Source organism: Oncorhynchus nerka, linkage group LG15 (genome assembly GCF_034236695.1).
Source record: "Oncorhynchus nerka isolate Pitt River linkage group LG15, Oner_Uvic_2.0, whole genome shotgun sequence".
Taxonomy (NCBI): Eukaryota; Metazoa; Chordata; class Actinopteri; order Salmoniformes; family Salmonidae; genus Oncorhynchus; species Oncorhynchus nerka.
In genome coordinates, this window is record NC_088410.1 from 7159673 (window position 1) to 7183049 (window position 23377).

The 23377-nt window shown below is 50.0% G+C and overlaps 1 protein-coding gene across 1 annotated transcript in view; it reads right to left on the bottom strand.

Moving 5' to 3' along the window:
* Nucleotides 1-14168: 14168 nt before the first annotated feature.
* LOC135560339 (cytochrome P450 3A27-like) overlaps nucleotides 14169-23377 on the bottom strand; it is a 47069-nt gene continuing 37860 nt past the window's right edge. Inside the window, exon 13 of the mRNA XM_065002225.1 lies at nucleotides 14169-14863. Within this exon, the coding sequence (XP_064858297.1) occupies nucleotides 14822-14863 (42 nt within the window). The 3' untranslated portion in view covers nucleotides 14169-14821. The remainder of the gene's footprint in view (nucleotides 14864-23377) is intronic.

Here is a 23377-nt window from a genome sequence, read left to right on the forward strand (position 1 = left end):
CACTCACTGACACCAGTAAGACACACACAGTAGTACACCCACCACACTCACTGACAGCAGTAAGACACACACAGTAGTACACCCACCACACTCACTGACACCAGTAAGACACACACAGTAGTACACCCACCACCCACCACACTCACTGACACCAGTAAGACACACAGTAGTACCACCCACCACACTCACTGACACCAGTAAGACACACAGTAGTACCACTCACCACACTCACTGACACCAGTAAGACACACAGTAGTACCACTCACCACACCAGTAAGACACACAGTAGTACCACCCACCACACTCACTGACACCAGTAAGACACACAGTAGTACCACCCACCACACTCACTGACACCAGTAAGACACACAGTAGTACCACCCACCACACTCACTGACACCAGTAAGACACACACAGTAGTACCACTCACTGACACCAGTAAGACACACAGTAGTACCACCCACCACACTCACTGACACCAGTAAGACACACACAGTAGTACCACCCACCACACTCACTGACACCAGTAAGACACACACAGTAGTACCACCACCACACTCACTGACACCAGTAAGACACACACAGTAGTACCACAGTACCACACTCACTGACACCAGTAAGACACACAGTAGTACCACCCACCACACTCACTGACACCAGTAAGACACACAGTAGTACCACCCACCACACTCACTGACACCAGTAAGACACACAGTAGTACCACCCACCACACTCACTGACACCAGTAAGACACACACAGTAGTACCACTCACTGACACCAGTAAGACACACAGTAGTACCACCCACCACACTCACTGACACCAGTAAGACACACACAGTAGTACCACCCACACTCACTGACACCAGTAAGACACACAGTAGTACCACCCACCACACTCACTGACACCAGTAAGACACACACAGTAGTACCACCCACCACACTCACTGACACCAGTAAGACACACAGTAGTACCACCCACCACACTCACTGACACCAGTAAGACACACAGTAGTACCACCCACCACACTCACTGACACCAGTAAGACACACAGTAGTACCACCACCACACTCACTGACACCAGTAAGACACACACAGTAGTACCACTCACTGACACCAGTAAGACACACACAGTAGTACCACCACCACACTCACTGACACCAGTAAGACACACACAGTAGTACCACCCACCACACTCACTGACACCAGTAAGACACACAGTAGTACCACCCACCACACTCACTGACACCAGTAAGACACACAGTAGTACCACCCACCACACTCACTGACACCAGTAAGACACACAGTAGTACCACCACCACACTCACTGACACCAGTAAGACACACAGTAGTACCACCCACCACACTCACTGACACCAGTAAGACACACACAGTAGTACCACCCACCACACTCACTGACACCAGTAAGACACACACAGTAGTACCACTCACTGACACCAGTAAGACACACAGTAGTACCACCCACCACACTCACTGACACCAGTAAGACACACACAGTAGTACACCCACCACACTCACTGACAGCAGTAAGACACACACAGTAGTACACCCACCACACTCACTGACACCAGTAAGACACACACAGTAGTACCACCCACCACACTCACTGACACCAGTAAGACACACAGTAGTACCACCACCACACTCACTGACACCAGTAAGACACACAGTAGTACCACCCACCACACTCACTGACACCAGTAAGACACACACAGTAGTACCACCACCACACTCACTGACACCAGTAAGACACACACAGTAGTACCACCCACCACACTCACTGACACCAGTAAGACACACAGTAGTACCACCCACCACACTCACTGACACCAGTAAGACACACAGTAGTACCACCCACCACACTCACTGACACCAGTAAGACACACACAGTAGTACCACCCACCACACTCACTGACACCAGTAAGACACACAGTAGTACCACCCACCACACTCACTGACACCAGTAAGACACACAGTAGTACCACTCACTGACACCAGTAAGACACACACAGTAGTACCACTCACTGACACCAGTAAGACACACAGTAGTACCACCCACCACACTCACTGACACCAGTAAGACACACACAGTAGTACCACCCACCACACTCACTGACACCAGTAAGACACACAGTAGTACCACCCACCACACTCACTGACACCAGTAAGACACACAGTAGTACCACCCACCACACTCACTGACACCAGTAAGACACACAGTAGTACCACCCACCACACTCACTGACACCAGTAAGACACACACAGTAGTACCACTCACTGACACCAGTAAGACACACAGTAGTACCACCCACCACACTCACTGACACCAGTAAGACACACAGTAGTACCACCCACCACACTCACTGACACCAGTAAGACACACAGTAGTACCACTCCACCACACTCACTGACACCAGTAAGACACACAGTAGTACCACCCACCACACTCACTGACACCAGTAAGACACACAGTAGTACCACCCACCACACTCACTGACACCAGTAAGACACACACAGTAGTACCACTCACTGACACCAGTAAGACACACAGTAGTACACCCACCACCACACTCACTGACACCAGTAAGACACACAGTAGTACCACTCACTGACACCAGTAAGACACACACAGTAGTACCACCCACCACACTCACTGACACCAGTAAGACACACAGTAGTACCACCCACCACACTCACTGACACCAGTAAGACACACAGTAGTACCACCCACCACACTCACTGACACCAGTAAGACACACAGTAGTACCACCCACCACACTCACTGACACCAGTAAGACACACAGTAGTACCACCACCACACTCACTGACACCAGTAAGACACACACAGTAGTAGTACCACCAGTAAGACACCACCACCCACCACACTCACTGACACCAGTAAGACACACAGTAGTACCACCCACCACACTCACTGACACCAGTAAGACACACACAGTAGTACCACTCCACACTCACTGACACCAGTAAGACACACACAGTAGTACCACCCACCACACTCACTGACACCAGTAAGACACACAGTAGTACCACCCACCACACTCACTGACACCAGTAAGACACACAGTAGTACCACCCACCACACTCACTGACACCAGTAAGACACACAGTAGTACCACCCACCACACTCACTGACACCAGTAAGACACACAGTAGTACCCACACTCACTGACACCAGTAAGACACACAGTAGTACCACCCACCACACTCACTGACACCAGTAAGACACACAGTAGTACCACCCACCACACTCACTGACACCAGTAAGACACACACAGTAGTACCACCCACCACACTCACTGACACCAGTAAGACACACAGTAGTACCACCCACCACACTCACTGACACCAGTAAGACACACAGTAGTACCACCCACCACACTCACTGACACCAGTAAGACACACACAGTAGTACCACCCACCACACTCACTGACACCAGTAAGACACACAGTAGTACCACCCACCACACTCACTGACACCAGTAAGACACACACAGTAGTACCACCCACCACACTCACTGACACCAGTAAGACACACAGTAGTACCACCCACCACACTCACTGACACCAGTAAGACACACAGTAGTACCACCCACCACACTCACTGACACCAGTAAGACACACAGTAGTACCACCCACCACACTCACTGACACCAGTAAGACACACAGTAGTACCACCCACCACACTCACTGACACCAGTAAGACACACACAGTAGTACCACCCACCACACTCACTGACACCAGTAAGACACACAGTAGTACCACCCACCACACTCACTGACACCAGTAAGACACACAGTAGTACCACCACTGACACCAGTAAGACACACACAGTCACTCACTGACACCAGTAAGACACACAGTAGTACCACCACCACACTCACTGACACCAGTAAGACACACACAGTAGTACCACCCACCACACTCACTGACACCAGTAAGACACACACAGTAGTACCACCCACCACACTCACTGACACCAGTAAGACACACACAGTACCACTCACTCACTGACACCAGTAAGACACACAGTAGTACCACCCACCACACTCACTGACACCAGTAAGACACACAGTAGTACCACCCACCACACTCACTGACACCAGTAAGACACACAGTAGTACCACCACCACACTCACTGACACCAGTAAGACACACAGTAGTACCACCCACCACACTCACTGACACCAGTAAGACACACAGTAGTACCACTCACTGACACCAGTAAGACACACACAGTAGTACCACCCACCACACTCACTGACACCAGTAAGACACACAGTAGTACCACCCACCACACTCACTGACACCAGTAAGACACACACAGTAGTACCACCCACCACACTCACTGACACCAGTAAGACACACAGTAGTACCACCCACCACACTCACTGACACCAGTAAGACACACAGTAGTACCACCCACCACACTCACTGACACCAGTAAGACACACACAGTAGTACCACTCACTGACACCAGTAAGACACACAGTAGTACCACCCACCACACTCACTGACACCAGTAAGACACACAGTAGTACCACCCACCACACTCACTGACACCAGTAAGACACACACAGTAGTACCACCCACCACACTCACTGACACCAGTAAGACACACAGTAGTACCACCCACCACACTCACTGACACCAGTAAGACACACACAGTAGTACCACTCACTGACACCAGTAAGACACACACAGTAGTACCACTCACTGACACCAGTAAGACACACACAGTAGTACCACTCACTGACACCAGGAAGACACACAGTAGTACCACCCACCACACTCACTGACACCAGTAAGACACACACAGTAGTACCACCCACCACACTCACTGACACCAGTAAGACACACAGTAGTACCACCCACCACACTCACTGACACCAGTAAGACACACAGTAGTACCACTCACTGACACCAGTAAGACACACAGTAGTACCACCCACCACACTCACTGACACCAGTAAGACACACACAGTAGTACCACCCACCACACTCACTGACACCAGTAAGACACACAGTAGTACCACCCACCACACTCACTGACACCAGTAAGACACACACAGTAGTACCACCCACCACACTCACTGACACCAGTAAGACACACAGTAGTACCACCCACCACACTCACTGACACCAGTAAGACACACACAGTAGTACCACTCACTGACACCAGTAAGACACACAGTAGTACCACCCACCACACTCACTGACACCAGTAAGACACACACAGTAGTACCACCCACCACACTCACTGACACCAGTAAGACACACACACAGTAGTACCACCTACCACACTCACTGACACCAGTAAGACACACACAGTAGTACCACCCACCACACTCACTGACACCAGTAAGACACACAGTAGTACCACCTACCACACTCACTGACACCAGTAAGACACACACAGTAGTACCACCCACCACACTCACTGACACCAGTAAGACACACAGTAGTACCACCACCACACTCACTGACACCAGTAAGACACACACAGTAGTACCACTCACTGACACCAGTAAGACACACAGTAGTACCACCCACCACACTCACTGACACCAGTAAGACACACAGTAGTACCACCCACCACACTCACTGACACCAGTAAGACACACACAGTAGTACCACCCACCACACTCACTGACACCAGTAAGACACACAGTAGTACCACCCACCACACTCACTGACACCAGTAAGACACACAGTAGTACCACCCACCACACTCACTGACACCAGTAAGACACACAGTAGTACCACCCACCACACTCACTGACACCAGTAAGACACACACAGTAGTACCACCCACCACACTCACTGACACCAGTAAGACACACACACAGTAGTACCACCTACCACACTCACTGACACCAGTAAGACACACACAGTAGTACCACCCACCACACTCACTGACACCAGTAAGACACACAGTAGTACCACCCACCACACTCACTGACACCAGTAAGACACACACAGTACCACCCACCACACTCACTGACACCAGTAAGACACACAGTAGTACCACCCACCACACTCACTGACACCAGTAAGACACACACAGTAGTACCACCACACTCACTGACACCAGTAAGACACACACAGTAAGACACACACAGTACCACCACCACACTCACTGACACCAGTAAGACACACAGTAGTACCACCCACCACACTCACTGACACCAGTAAGACACACACAGTAGTACCACCCACCACACTCACTGACACCAGTAAGACACACAGTAGTACCACCCACCACACTCACTGACACCAGTAAGACACACACAGTAGTACCACTCACCACACTCACTGACACCAGTAAGACACACACAGTAGTACACCCACCACCACACTCACTGACACCAGTAAGACACACAGTAGTACCACTCACTGACACCAGTAAGACACACACAGTAGTACCACCCACCACACTCACTGACACCAGTAAGACACACAGTAGTACCACCCACCACACTCACTGACACCAGTAAGACACACACAGTAGTACCACTCACTGACACCAGTAAGACACACAGTAGTACCACCCACCACACTCACTGACACCAGTAAGACACACAGTAGTACCACCCACCACACTCACTGACACCAGTAAGACACACACAGTAGTACCACCCACCACACTCACTGACACCAGTAAGACACACACAGTAGTACCACTCACTGACACCAGTAAGACACACAGTAGTACCACCCACCACACTCACTGACACCAGTAAGACACACAGTAGTACCACCCACCACACTCACTGACACCAGTAAGACACACAGTAGTACCACCCACCACACTCACTGACACCAGTAAGACACACAGTAGTACCACCCACCACACTCACTGACACCAGTAAGACACACACAGTAGTACCACTCACTGACACCAGTAAGACACACAGTAGTACCACCCACCACACTCACTGACACCAGTAAGACACACACAGTAGTACCACCCACCACACTCACTGACACCAGTAAGACACACACACAGTAGTACCACCTACCACACTCACTGACACCAGTAAGACACACAGTAGTACCACCCACCACACTCACTGACACCAGTAAGACACACAGTAGTACCACCACCACACTCACTGACACCAGTAAGACACACAGTAGTACCACCACCACACTCACTGACACCAGTAAGACACACAGTAGTACCACCCACCACACTCACTGACACCAGTAAGACACACAGTAGTACCACCCACCACACTCACTGACACCAGTAAGACACACAGTAGTCCACCACCCACCACACTCACTGACACCAGTAAGACACACACAGTAGTACCACCACTGACACCAGTAAGACACACAGTAGTACCACTCACTGACACCAGTAAGACACACAGTAGTACCACCCACCACACTCACTGACACCAGGAAGACACACAGTAGTACCACCCACCACACTCACTGACACCAGTAAGACACACACAGTAGTACCACCCACCACACTCACTGACACCAGTAAGACACACAGTAGTACCACCCACCACACTCACTGACACCAGTAAGACACACACAGTAGTACCACTCACTGACACCAGTAAGACACACAGTAGTACCACCCACCACACTCACTGACACCAGTAAGACACACAGTAGTACCACCCACCACACTCACTGACACCAGTAAGACACACAGTAGTACCACCCACCACACTCACTGACACCAGTAAGACACACAGTAGTACCACCCACCACACTCACTGACACCAGTAAGACACACAGTAGTACCACCCACCACACTCACTGACACCAGTAAGACACACACAGTAGTACCACCCACCACACTCACTGACACCAGTAAGACACACACAGTAGTACCACCCACCACACTCACTGACACCAGTAAGACACACACACAGTAGTACCACCTACCACACTCACTGACACCAGTAAGACACACACAGTAGTACCACCCACCACACTTACTGACACCAGTAAGACACACAGTAGTACCACCCACCACACTCACTGACACCAGTAAGACACACAGTAGTACCACCCACCACACTCACTGACACCAGTAAGACACACAGTAGTACCACCCACCACACTCACTGACACCAGTAAGACACACACAGTAGTACCACTCACTGACACCAGTAAGACACACAGTAGTACCACCCACCACACTCACTGACACCAGTAAGACACACAGTAGTACCATCCACCACTCACCACACTCACTGACACCAGTAAGACACACACAGTAGTACCACCCACCACACTCACTGACACCAGTAAGACACACAGTAGTACCACCCACCACACTCACTGACACCAGTAAGACACACAGTAGTACCACCCACCACACTCACTGACACCAGTAAGACACACAGTAGTACCACCACCACACTCACTGACACCAGTAAGACACACACAGTAGTACCACCCACCACACTCACTGACACCAGTAAGACACACACAGTAGTACCACCCACCACACTCACTGACACCAGTAAGACACACAGTAGTACCACCACCACACTCACTGACACCAGTAAGACACACACAGTAGTACCACCCACCACACTCACTGACACCAGTAAGACACACAGTAGTACCACCCACCACACTCACTGACACCAGTAAGACACACAGTAGTACCACCCACCACACTCACTGACACCAGTAAGACACACACAGTAGTACCATCCACCACTCACCACACTCACTGACACCAGTAAGACACACAGTAGTACCACCCACCACACTCACTGACACCAGTAAGACACACAGTAGTACCACCCACCACACTCACTGACACCAGTAAGACACACAGTAGTACCACCACCACACTCACTGACACCAGTAAGACACACAGTAGTACCACCCACCACACTCACTGACACCAGTAAGACACACAGTAGTACCACCCACCACACTCACTGACACCAGTAAGACACACACAGTAGTACCACTCACTGACACCAGTAAGACACACAGTAGTACCACCCACCACACTCACTGACACCAGTAAGACACACAGTAGTACCACCCACCACACTCACTGACACCAGTAAGACACACACAGTAGTACCACCCACCACACTCACTGACACCAGTAAGACACACACAGTAGTACACCCACCACACTCACTGACACCAGTAAGACACACACAGTAGTACCACCCACCACACTCACTGACACCAGTAAGACACACAGTAGTACCACCACCACACTCACTGACACCAGTAAGACACACAGTAGTACCACCACCACACTCACTGACACCAGTAAGACACACACAGTAGTACCACCCACCACACTCACTGACACCAGTAAGACACACACAGTAGTACCACTCACCACACTCACTGACACCAGTAAGACACACACAGTAGTACCACCCACCACACTCACTGACACCAGTAAGACACACACAGTACTACCACCCACCACACTCACTGACACCAGTAAGACACACACAGTAGTACCACCCACCACACTCACTGACACCAGTAAGACACACAGTAGTACCACCCACCACACTCACTGACACCAGTAAGACACACAGTAGTACCACCCACCACACTCACTGACACCAGTAAGACACACACAGTAGTACCACTCACCACACTCACTGACACCAGTAAGACACACACAGTAGTACCACCCACCACACTCACTGACACCAGTAAGACACACACAGTAGTACCACCCACCACACTCACTGACACCAGTAAGACACACACAGTAGTACCACCCACCACACTCACTGACACCAGTAAGACACACACAGTAGTACCACCCACCACACTCACTGACACCAGTAAGACACACACAGTAGTACCACCCACCACACTCACTGACACCAGTAAGACACACACAGTAGTACCACCCACCACACTCACTGACACTAGTGACACCAGTAAGACCACACCCACTGAGTAAGACACACACAGTACCACCCACCACACCCACTGACACCAGTAAGACACACACAGTAGTACCACTCACCACACTCACTGACACTAGTAAGACACACAGTAGTACCACCCACCACACTCACGGACACCAGTAAGACACACACAGTAGTACCACCACACTCACTGACACTAGTAAGACACACACAGTAGTACCACCCACCACACTCACTGACACCAGTAAGACACACACAGTAGTACCACCCACCACACCCACTGACACCAGTAAGACACACACAGTAGTACCACCCACCACACTCACTGACACCAGTAAGACACACACAGTAGTACCACCCACCACACTCACTGACACCAGTAAGACACACAGTAGTACCACCCACCACACTCACTGACACCAGTAAGACACACACAGTAGTACACCCACCACCCACCACACCCACTGACACCAGTAAGACACACACAGTAGTACCACCCACCACACTCACTGACACCAGTAAGACACACAGTAGTACCACCCACCACACTCACTGACACCAGTAAGACACACACAGTAGTACCACCCACCACACTCACTGACACCAGTAAGACACACACAGTACTACCACTCCCCACACTCACTGACACCAGTAAGACACACACAGTAGTACCACCCACCACACTCACTGACACCAGTAAGACACACAGTAGTACCACCCACCACACTCACTGACACCAGTAAGACACACACCTCTAGCCCTACAATACAATACAATACCTCTAGCCCTACAATACCTCTAGCCCTACAATACCTCTAGCCCTACAATACAATACCTCTAGCCCTACAATACAATACCTTTAGCCCTACAATACAATACCTCTAGCCCTACAATACATTTAGCCCTACAATACAATACAATACCTCTAGCCCTACAATACCTCTAGCCCTACAATACCTCTAGCCCTACAATACAATACCTCTAGCCCTACAATACAATACCTTTAGCCCTACAATACAATACCTCTAGCCCTACAATACATTTAGCCCTACAATACAATACAATACCTCTAGCCCTACAATACAATACCTTTAGCCCTACAATACCTTTAGCCCTACAATACAATACAATACCTTTAGCCCTACAATACAATACAATACCTCTAGCTCTACAATACAATACCTTTAGGAATAACAGTAGTGTTCTGTGGGGAATAACAGTAGTGTTCTGTGGGGAGTAACAGTAGTGTTCTGTGGGGAGTAACAGTAGTGTTCTGTGGGGAGTGACAGTAGTGTTCTGTGGGGAGTGACAGTAGTGTTCTGTGGGGAGTGACAGTAGTGTTCTGTGGGGAGTGACAGTAGTGTTCTGTGGGGAGTAACAGTAGTGTTCTGTGGGGAATGACAGTAGTGTTCTGTGGGGAGTGACAGTAGTGTTCTGTGGGGAGTGACAGTAGTGTTCTGTGGGGAGTAACAGTAGTGTTCTGTGGGGAATGACAGTGTTCTGTGGGGAATGACAGTAGTGTTCTGTGGGGAGTAACAGTAGTGTTCTGTGGGGAATGACAGTAGTGTTCTGTGGGGAGTGACAGTAGTGTTCTGTGGGGAGTGACAGTAGTGTTCTGTGGGGAATGACAGTGTTCTGTGGGGAGTAACAGTAGTGTTCTGTGGGGAATGACAGTAGTGTTCTGTGGGGAATGACAGTGTTCTGTGGGGAATGACAGTAGTGTTCTGTGGGGAGTAACAGTAGTGTTCTGTGGGGAATGACAGTAGTGTTCTGTGGGGAGTAACAGTAGTGTTCTGTGGGGAATGACAGTAGTGTTCTGTGGGGAGTAACAGTAGTGTTCTGTGGGGAATGACAGTGTCGTGTGGGGAATGACAGTAGTGTTCTGTGGGGAATGACAGTGTTCTGTGGGGAATGACAGTGTTCTGTGGGGAATGACAGTAGTGTTCTGTGGGGAATAACGGTAGTGTTCTGTGGGGAGTAACAGTAGTGTTCTGTGGGGAATGACAGTGTTCTGTGGGGAATAACAGTAGTGTTCTGTGGGGAGTAACAGTAGTGTTCTGTGGGGAGTAACAGTAGTGTTCTGTGGGGAATAACAGTAGTGTTCTGTGGGGAATAACAGTAATGTTCTGTGGGGAATAACATTAGTGTTCTGTGGGGAGTAACAGTAGTGTTCTGTGGGGAGTAACAGTAGTGTTCTGTGGGGAGTAACAGTAGTGTTCTGTGGGGAATAACAGTAGTGTTCTGTGGGGAATGACAGTAGTGTTCTCGTTGATCTATATTTTAGCTCATTGTTAAGAATGAGAATTTAGCTCATGAGAGAATGAGTAAATAGCTAATGAAATCTCCTGATGACAAGATTACATGAATCTGCCCCTAAACTATATTTATTGCCCTATGGGCCCTGGTCTAAAACAGGTGCAGTAGGACTACTGTACCTGTTTGGCCTTGCTGTGATACTGTAGGACTACTGCACCTGTTGGACCTGGCTGTGATACTGTGGACTACTGCACCTGTTTGGCCTGGCTGTGATACTGTAGGACTACTGCACCTGTTGGACCTGGCTTTGATACTGTAGGACTACTGCACCTGTTGGACCTGGCTGTGATACTGTAGGACTACTGCACCTGTTGGACCTGGCTGTGATACTGTAGGACTACTGCACCTGTTGGACCTGGCTGTGATACTGTAGGACTACTACACCTGTTGGACCTGGCTGTAATACTGTAGGACTACTGCACCTGTTTGGACCTGGCTGTGATACTGTAGGACTACTGCACCTGTTGGACCTGGCTGGCATACTGTAGGACTACTGCACCTGTTGGACCTGGCTGTGATACTGTAGGACTACTGCACCTGTTTGGACCTGGCTGGGATAATGTAGGACTACTGCACCTGTTGGACCTGGCTGTGATACTGTAGGACTACTGCACCTGTTGGACCTGGCTGTCATACTGTAGGACTACTGCACCTGTTGGACCTGGTTGTGATACTGTAGGACTACTGCACCTGTTGGACCTGGTTGTGATACTGTAGGACTACTGCACCTGTTTGGACCTGGCTGTGATACTGTAGGACTACTGCACCTGTTTGGACCTGGCTGTGATACTGTAGGACTACTGCACCTGTTGGACCTGGTTGTGATACTGTATGACTACTGCACCTGTTTGGACCTGGCTGTGATACTGTAGGACTACTGGACCTGTTGGACCTGGCTGTGATACCACTCACCACACTCACTGACACCAGTAAGACACACAGTAGTACCACCCACCACACTCACTGACACCAGTAAGACACACACAGTAGTACCACCCACCACACTCACTGACACTAGTAAGACACACACAGTAGTACCACTCACCACACTCACTGACACCAGTAAGACACACACAGTAGTACCACCCACCACACTCACTGACACTAGTAAGACACACACAGTAGTACCACCACACTCAGTGACACCAGTAAGACACACACAGTAGTACCACCCACCACACTCACTGACACCAGTAAGACACACACAGTAGTACCACCACACTCACTGACACTAGTAAGACACACACAGTAGTACCACCCACCACACTCACTGACACCAGTAAGACACACACAGTAGTACCACCCACCACACTCACTGACACCAGTAAGACACACACAGTAGTACCACCACACTCACTGACACTAGTAAGACACACACAGTAGTACCACCACACTCACTGACACTAGTAAGACACACAGTAGTACCACCCACCACACTCACTGACACCAGTAAGACACACACAGTAGTACCACCCACCACACTCACTGACACCAGTAAGACACACACAGTAGTACCACCCACCACACTCACTGACACTAGTAAGACACACACAGTAGTATCACTCACTGACACCAGTAAGACACACACAGTAGTACCACTCACCACACTCACTGACACCAGTAAGACACACACAGTAGTACCACCCACCACACTCACTGACACCAGTAAGACACACACAGTAGTACCACCCACCACACTCACTGACACCAGTAAGACACACACAGTAGTACCACCCACCACACTCACTGACACCAGTAAGACACACACAGTAGTACCACTCACTGACACCAGTAAGACACACACAGTAGTACCACCCACCACACTCACTGACACCAGTAACACACACAGTAGTACCACCAAATCAAAATCAAATCAAATCAAATTTATTTATATAGCCCTTCGTACATCAGCTGATATCTCAAAGTGCTGTACAGAAACCCAGCCTAAAACCCCAAACAGCAAACAATGCAGGTGTAAAAGCACGGTGGCTAGGAAAAACTCCCTAGAAAGGCCAAAACCTAGGAAGAAACCTAGAGAGGAACCAGGCTATGTGGGGTGGCCAGTCCTCTTCTGGCTGTGCCGGGTAGAGATTATAACAGAACATGACCAAGATGTTCAAATGTTCATAAATGACCAGCATGGTCGAATAATAATAAGGCAGAACAGTTGAAACTGGAGCAGCAGCACAGTCAGGTGGACTGGGGACAGCAAGGAGTCATCATGTCAGGTAGTCCTGGGGCACGGTCCTAGGGCTCAGGTCCTCCGAGAGAGAGAAAGAAAGAGAGAATTAGAGAGAGCATATGTGGGGTGGCCAGTCCTCTTCTGGCTGTGCCGGGTGGAGATTATAACAGAACGTGGCCAAGATGTTCAAATGTTCATAAATGACCAGCATGGTTGAATAATAGTAAGGCAGAACAGTTGAAACTGGAGCAGCAGCATGGCCAGGTGGACTGGGGACAGCAAGGAGTCATCATGTCAGGTAGTCCTGGGACATGGTCCTAGGGCCCAGGCCAGTTGAAACTGGAGCAGCAGCATGGCCAGGTGGACTGGGGACAGCAAGGAGTCATCATGTCAGGTAGTCCTGGGGCATGGTCCTAGGGCTCAGGTCCTCCGAGAGAGAGAAAGAAAGAGAGAAGGAGAGAATTAGAGAACGCACACTTAGATTCACACAGGACACCGAATAGGACAGGAGAAGTACTCCAGATATAACAAACTGACCCTAGCCCCCGACACATAAACTAATGCAGCATAAATACTGGAGGCTGAGACAGGAGGGGTCAGGAGACACTGTGGCCCCTTCCGAGGACACCCCGGACAGGGCCAAACAGGAAGGATATAACCCCACCCACTTTGCCAAAGCACAGCCCCCACACCACTAGAGGGATATCTTCAACCACCAACTTACCATCCTGAGACAAGGCCGAGTATAGCCCACAAAGATCTCCGCCACGGCACAACCCAAGGGGGCGCCAACCCAGACAGGCCGACCACAACAGTGAATCAACCCACCCAGGTGACGCACCCCCCCAGGGACGGCATGAGAGAGCCCCAGTAAGCCAGTGACTCAGCCCCGTAACAGGGTAGAGGCAGAGAATCCCAGTGGAAAGAGGGGAATCGGCCAGGCAGAGACAGCAAGGGCGGTTCGTTGCTCCAGAGCCTTTCCGTTCACCTTCCCACTCCTGGGCCAGACTACACTCAATCATATGACCCACTGAAGAGATGAGTCTTCAGTAAAGACTTAAAGGTTGAGACCGAGTTTGCGTCTCTGACATGGGTAGGCAGACCGTTCCATAAAAATGGAGCTCTATAGGAGAAAGCCCTGCCTCCAGCTGTTTGCTTAGAAATTCTAGGGACAATTAGGAGGCCTGCGTCTTGTGACCGTAGCGTACGTGTAGGTATGTACGGCAGGACCCAATCAGAGAGATAGGTAGGAGCAAGCCCATGTAATGCTTTGTAGGTTAGCAGTAAAACCTTGAAATCAGCCCTTGCTTTGACAGGAAGCCAGTGTAGAGAGGCTAGCACTGGAGTAATATGATCAAATTTTTTGGTTCTAGTCAGGATTCTAGCAGCCGTATTCAGCACTAACTGAAGTTTATTTAGTGCTTTATCCGGGTAGCCGGAAAGTAGAGCATTGCAGTAGTCTAACCTAGAAGTGACAAACGCATGGATTAATTTTTCTGCATCATTTTTGGACAGAAAGTTTCTGATTTTTGCAATGTTACGTAGATGGAAAAAAGCTGTCCTCGAAATGGTCTTGATATGTTCTTCAAAAGAGAGATCAGGGTCCAGAGTAACGCCGAGGTCCTTCACAGTTTTATTTGAGACGACTGTACAACCATTAAGATTAATTGTCAGATTCAACAGAAGATCTCTTTGTTTCTTGGGACCTAGAACAAGCATCTCTGTTTTGTCCGAGTTTAATAGTAGAAAGTTTGCAGCCATCCACTTCCTTATGTCTGAAACACATGCTCCTAGCGAGGGCAATTACCACACTCACTGACACCAGTAAGACACACACAGTAGTACCACCCACCACACTCACTGACACCAGTAAGACACACACAGTAGTACACTCACCACACTCACTGACACCAGTAAGACACACACAGTAGTACCACCACATTCACTGACACCAGTAAGACACACACAGTAGTACCACCCACCACACCCACTGACACCAGTAAGACACACACAGTAGTACCACTCACCACACTCACTGACACTAGTAAGACACACAGTAGTACCACCCACCACACTCACGGACACCAGTAAGACACACACAGTAGTACCACCACACTCACTGACACTAGTAAGACACACACAGTAGTACCACCCACCACACTCACTGACACCAGTAAGACACACACAGTAGTACCACCCACTACACCCACTGACACCAGTAAGACACACACAGTAGTACCACCCACCACACTCACTGACACCAGTAAGACACACACAGTAGTACCACCCACCACACTCACTGACACCAGTAAGACACACACAGTAGTACCACCCACCACACTCACTGACACCAGTAAGACACACACAGTAGTACACTCACCACACTTACTGACACCAGTAAGACACACACAGTAGTACCACCCACCACACTCACTGACACTAGTAAGACACACACAGTAGTACCACCCACCACACCCACTGACACCAGTAAGACACACACAGTAGTACCACCCACCACACCCACTGACACCAGTAAGACACACACAGTAGTACCACTCACCACACTCACTGACACTAGTAAGACACACAGTAGTACCACCCACCACACTCACGGACACCAGTAAGACACACACAGTAGTACCACCACACTCACTGACACTAGTAAGACACACACAGTAGTACCACCCACCACACTCACTGACACCAGTAAGACACACACAGTAGTACCACCCACCACACCCACTGACACCAGTAAGACACACACAGTAGTACCACCCACCACACTCACTGACACCAGTAAGACACACACAGTAGTACCACCCACCACACTCACTGACAGCAGTAAGACACACACAGTAGTACCACCCACCACACTCACTGACACCAGTAAGACACACACAGTAGTACACCCACCACACTCACTGACACCAGTAAGACACACACAGTAGTACACTCACCACACTTACTGACACCAGTAAGACACACACAGTAGTACCACCCACCACACTCACTGACACTAGTAAGACACACACAGTAGTACCACCCACCACACCCACTGACACCAGTAAGACACACACAGTAGTACCACCCACCACACCCACTGACACCAGTAAGACACACACAGTAGTACCACTCACCACACTCACTGACACTAGTAAGACACACAGTAGTACCACCCACCACACTCACGGACACCAGTAAGACACACACAGTAGTACCACCACACTCACTGACACTAGTAAGACACACACAGTAGTACCACCCACCACACTCACTGACACCAGTAAGACACACACAGTAGTACCACCCACCACACCCACTGACACCAGTAAGACACACACAGTAGTACCACCCACCACACTCACTGACACCAGTAAGACACACACAGTAGTACCACCCACCACACTCACTGACACCAGTAAGACACACACAGTAGTACCACCCACCACACTCACTGACACCAGTAAGACACACACAGTAGTACACCCACCACCCACCACACCCACTGACACCAGTAAGACACACACAGTAGTACCACCCACCACACTCACTGACACCAGTAAGACACACAGTAGTACCACCCACCACACTCACTGACACCAGTAAGACACACACAGTAGTACACCCACCACACTCACTGACACCAGTAAGACACACACAGTAGTACACTCACCACACTTACTGACACCAGTAAGACACACACAGTAGTACCACCCACCACACTCACTGACACTAGTAAGACACACACAGTAGTACCACCCACCACACCCACTGACACCAGTAAGACACACACAGTAGTACCACCCACCACACCCACTGACACCAGTAAGACACACACAGTAGTACCACTCACCACACTCACTGACACTAGTAAGACACACACAGTAGTACCACCCACCACACTCACTGACACCAGTAAGACACACACAGTAGTACACCCACCACCCACCACACCCACTGACACCAGTAAGACACACACAGTAGTACACTCACCACACTTACTGACACCAGTAAGACACACACAGTAGTACCACCCACCACACTCACTGACACTAGTAAGACACACACAGTAGTACCACCCACCACACCCACTGACACCAGTAAGACACACACAGTAGTACCACCCACCACACCCACTGACACCAGTAAGACACACACAGTAGTACCACTCACCACACTCACTGACACTAGTAAGACACACAGTAGTACCACCCACCACACTCACGGACACCAGTAAGACACACACAGTAGTACCACCACACTCACTGACACTAGTAAGACACACACAGTAGTACCACCCACCACACTCACTGACACCAGTAAGACACACACAGTAGTACCACCCACCACACTCACTGACACCAGTAAGACACACACAGTAGTACCACCCACCACACTCACTGACACCAGTAAGACACACACAGTAGTACCACCCACCACACTCACTGACACCAGTAAGACACACACAGTAGTACCACCCACCACACCCACTGACACCAGTAAGACACACACAGTAGTACCACCCACCACACTCACTGACACTAGTAAGACACACACAGTAGTACCACCCACCACACCCACTGACACCAGTAAGACACACACAGTAGTACCACCCACCACACCCACTGACACCAGTAAGACACACACAGTAGTACCACTCACCACACTCACTGACACTAGTAAGACACACAGTAGTACCACCCACCACACTCACGGACACCAGTAAGACACACACAGTAGTACCACCACACTCACTGACACTAGTAAGACACACACAGTAGTACCACCCACCACACTCACTGACACCAGTAAGACACACACAGTAGTACCACCCACCACACCCACTGACACCAGTAAGACACACACAGTAGTACCACCCACCACACTCACTGACACCAGTAAGACACACACAGTAGTACCACCCACCACACTCACTGACAGCAGTAAGACACACAGTAGTACCACCCACCACACTCACTGACACCAGTAAGACACACACAGTAGTACCCCACCACACTCACTGACACCAGTAAGACACACACAGTAGTACACCCACCACACTCACTGACACCAGTAAGACACACACAGTAGTACCACCCACCACACTCACTGACACTAGTAAGACACACACAGTAGTACCACCCACCACACCCACTGACACCAGTAAGACACACACAGTAGTACCACCCACCACACCCACTGACACCAGTAAGACACACACAGTAGTACCACTCCACCACACTCACTGACACCAGTAAGACACACAGTAGTACCACCCACCACACTCACTGACACCAGTAAGACACACACAGTAGTACCACCACACTCACTGACACCAGTAAGACACACACAGTAGTACCACCCACCACACTCACTGACACCAGTAAGACACACACAGTAGTACCACCCACCACACCCACTGACACCAGTAAGACACACACAGTAGTACCACCCACCACACTCACTGACACCAGTAAGACACACACAGTAGTACCACTCACCACACTCACTGACACCAGTAAGACACACACAGTAGTACCACCCACCACACTCACTGACACCAGTAAGACACACACAGTAGTACCACCACCACTCACTGACACCAGTAAGACACACACAGTAGTACCACCCACCACACTCACTGACACCAGTAAGACACACACAGTAGTACCACCCACCACACTCACTGACACCAGTAAGACACACAGTAGTACCACCCACCACACTCACTGACACCAGTAAGACACACACAGTAGTACACCCACCACACTCACTGACACCAGTAAGACACACACAGTAGTACCACCCACCACACTCACTGACACCAGTAAGACACACACAGTAGTACCACCCACCACACTCACTGACACCAGTAAGACACACACAGTAGTACCACCCACCACACTCACTGACACCAGTAAGACACACACAGTAGTACACCCACCACCCACCACACTCACTGACACCAGTAAGACACACAGTAGTACCACCCACCACACTCACTGACACCAGTAAGACACACACAGTAGTACCACTCACCACACTCACTGACACCAGTAAGACACACACAGTAGTACCACCCACCACACTCACTGACACTAGTAAGACACACAGTAGTACCACCCACCACACTCACTGACACCAGTAAGACACACACAGTAGTACCACCACACTCACTGACACTAGTAAGACACACACAGTAGTACCACCCACCACACTCACTGACACCAGTAAGACACACACAGTAGTACCACCCACCACACCCACTGACACCAGTAAGACACACACAGTAGTACCACCCACCACACTCACTGACACCAGTAAGACACACACAGTAGTACCACCCACCACACTCACTGACACCAGTAAGACACACACAGTAGTACCACCCACCACACTCACTGACACCAGTAAGACACACACAGTAGTACCACCCACCACACTCACTGACACCAGTAAGACACACACAGTAGTACACCCACCACACTCACTGACACCAGTAAGACACACACAGTAGTACCACCCACCACACTCACTGACACCAGTAAGACACACACAGTAGTACCACCCACCACACCCACTGACACCAGTAAGACACACACAGTAGTACCACCCACCACACCCACTGACACCAGTAAGACACACACAGTAGTACCACCCACCACACTCACTGACACCAGTAAGACACACAGTAGTACCACCCACCACACTCACTGACACCAGTAAGACACACACAGTAGTACCACCCACCACACTCACTGACACTAGTAAGACACACACAGTAGTACCACCCACCACACTCACTGACACCAGTAAGACACACACAGTAGTACCACCCACCACACCCACTGACACCAGTAAGACACAAAGTAGTACCACCCACCACACTCACTGACACCAGTAAGACACACACAGTAGTACCACCCACCACACTCACTGACACCAGTAAGACACACACAGTAGTACCACCCACCACACTCACTGACACCAGTAAGACACACACAGTAGTACCACCCACCCACCACCCACTGACACCAGTAAGACACACAGTAGTACCACCCACCACACTCACTGACACCAGTAAGACACACAGTAGTACCACCCACCACACTCACTGACACCAGTAAGACACACACAGTAGTACACCCACCACACTCACTGACACCAGTAAGACACACAGTAGTACACCCACCACACTTACTGACACCAGTAAGACACACACAGTAGTACCACCCACCACACTCACTGACACCAGTAAGACACACAGTAGTACCACCCACCACACCCACTGACACCAGTAAGACACACACAGTAGTACCACCCACCACACCCACTGACACCAGTAAGACACACACAGTAGTACCACCCACCACACTCACTGACACCAGTAAGACACACACAGTAGTACCACCCACCACACTCACTGACACCAGTAAGACACACTAAGTAGTACCACCCACCACACTCACTGACACCAGTAAGACACACACAGTAGTACCCCACCCACCACACCCACTGACACCAGTAAGACACACACAGTAGTACCACCCACCACACTCACTGACACCAGTAAGACACACAGTAGTACCACCCACCACACTCACTGACACCAGTAAGACACACACAGTAGTACACCCACCACACTCACTGACACCAGTAAGACACACACAGTAGTACACTCACCACACTTACTGACACCAGTAAGACACACACAGTAGTACCACCCACCACACTCACTGACACTAGTAAGACACACACAGTAGTACCACCCACCACACCCACTGACACCAGTAAGACACACACAGTAGTACCACCCACCACACCCACTGACACCAGTAAGACACACACAGTAGTACCACCCACCACACTCACTGACACTAGTAAGACACACACAGTAGTACCACCCACCACACTCACTGACACCAGTAAGACACACACAGTAGTACCACCACACTCACTGACACTAGTAAGACACACAGTAGTACCACCCACCACACTCACTGACACCAGTAAGACACACACAGTAGTACCACCACACACCCACTGACACCAGTAAGACACACACAGTAGTACCACCCACCACACTCACTGACACCAGTAAGACACACACAGTAGTACCACCCACCACACTCACTGACAGCAGTAAGACACACACAGTAGTACCACCCACCACACTCACTGACACCAGTAAGACACACACAGTAGTACACCCACCACACTCACTGAAACCAGTAAGACACACACAGTAGTACACCCACCACACTCACTGACACCAGTAAGACACACACAGTAGTACACCCACCACACTCACTGACACCAGTAAGACACACACAGTAGTACCACCCACCACACTCACTGACACCAGTAAGACACACACAGTAGTACCACCCACCACACCCACTGACACCAGTAAGACACACACAGTAGTACCACCCACCACACCCACTGACACTAGTAAGACACACACAGTAGTACCACCCACCACACTCACTGACACCAGTAAGACACACAGTAGTACCACCACCACACTCACTGACACTAGTAAGACACACACAGTAGTACCACCACCACACTCACTGACACCAGTAAGACACACACAGTAGTACCACCCACCACACCACTGACACCAGTAAGACACACACAGTAGTACCACCCACCACACTCACTGACACCAGTAAGACACACACAGTAGTACCACCCACCACACTCACTGACACCAGTAAGACACACACAGTAGTACCACCCACCACACTCACTGACACCAGTAAGACACACACAGTAGTACACCCACCACCCACCACACCCACTGACACCAGTAAGACACACACAGTAGTACCACCCACCACACTCACTGACACCAGTAAGACACACAGTAGTACCACCCACCACACTCACTGACACCAGTAAGACACACACAGTAGTACACCCACCACACTCACTG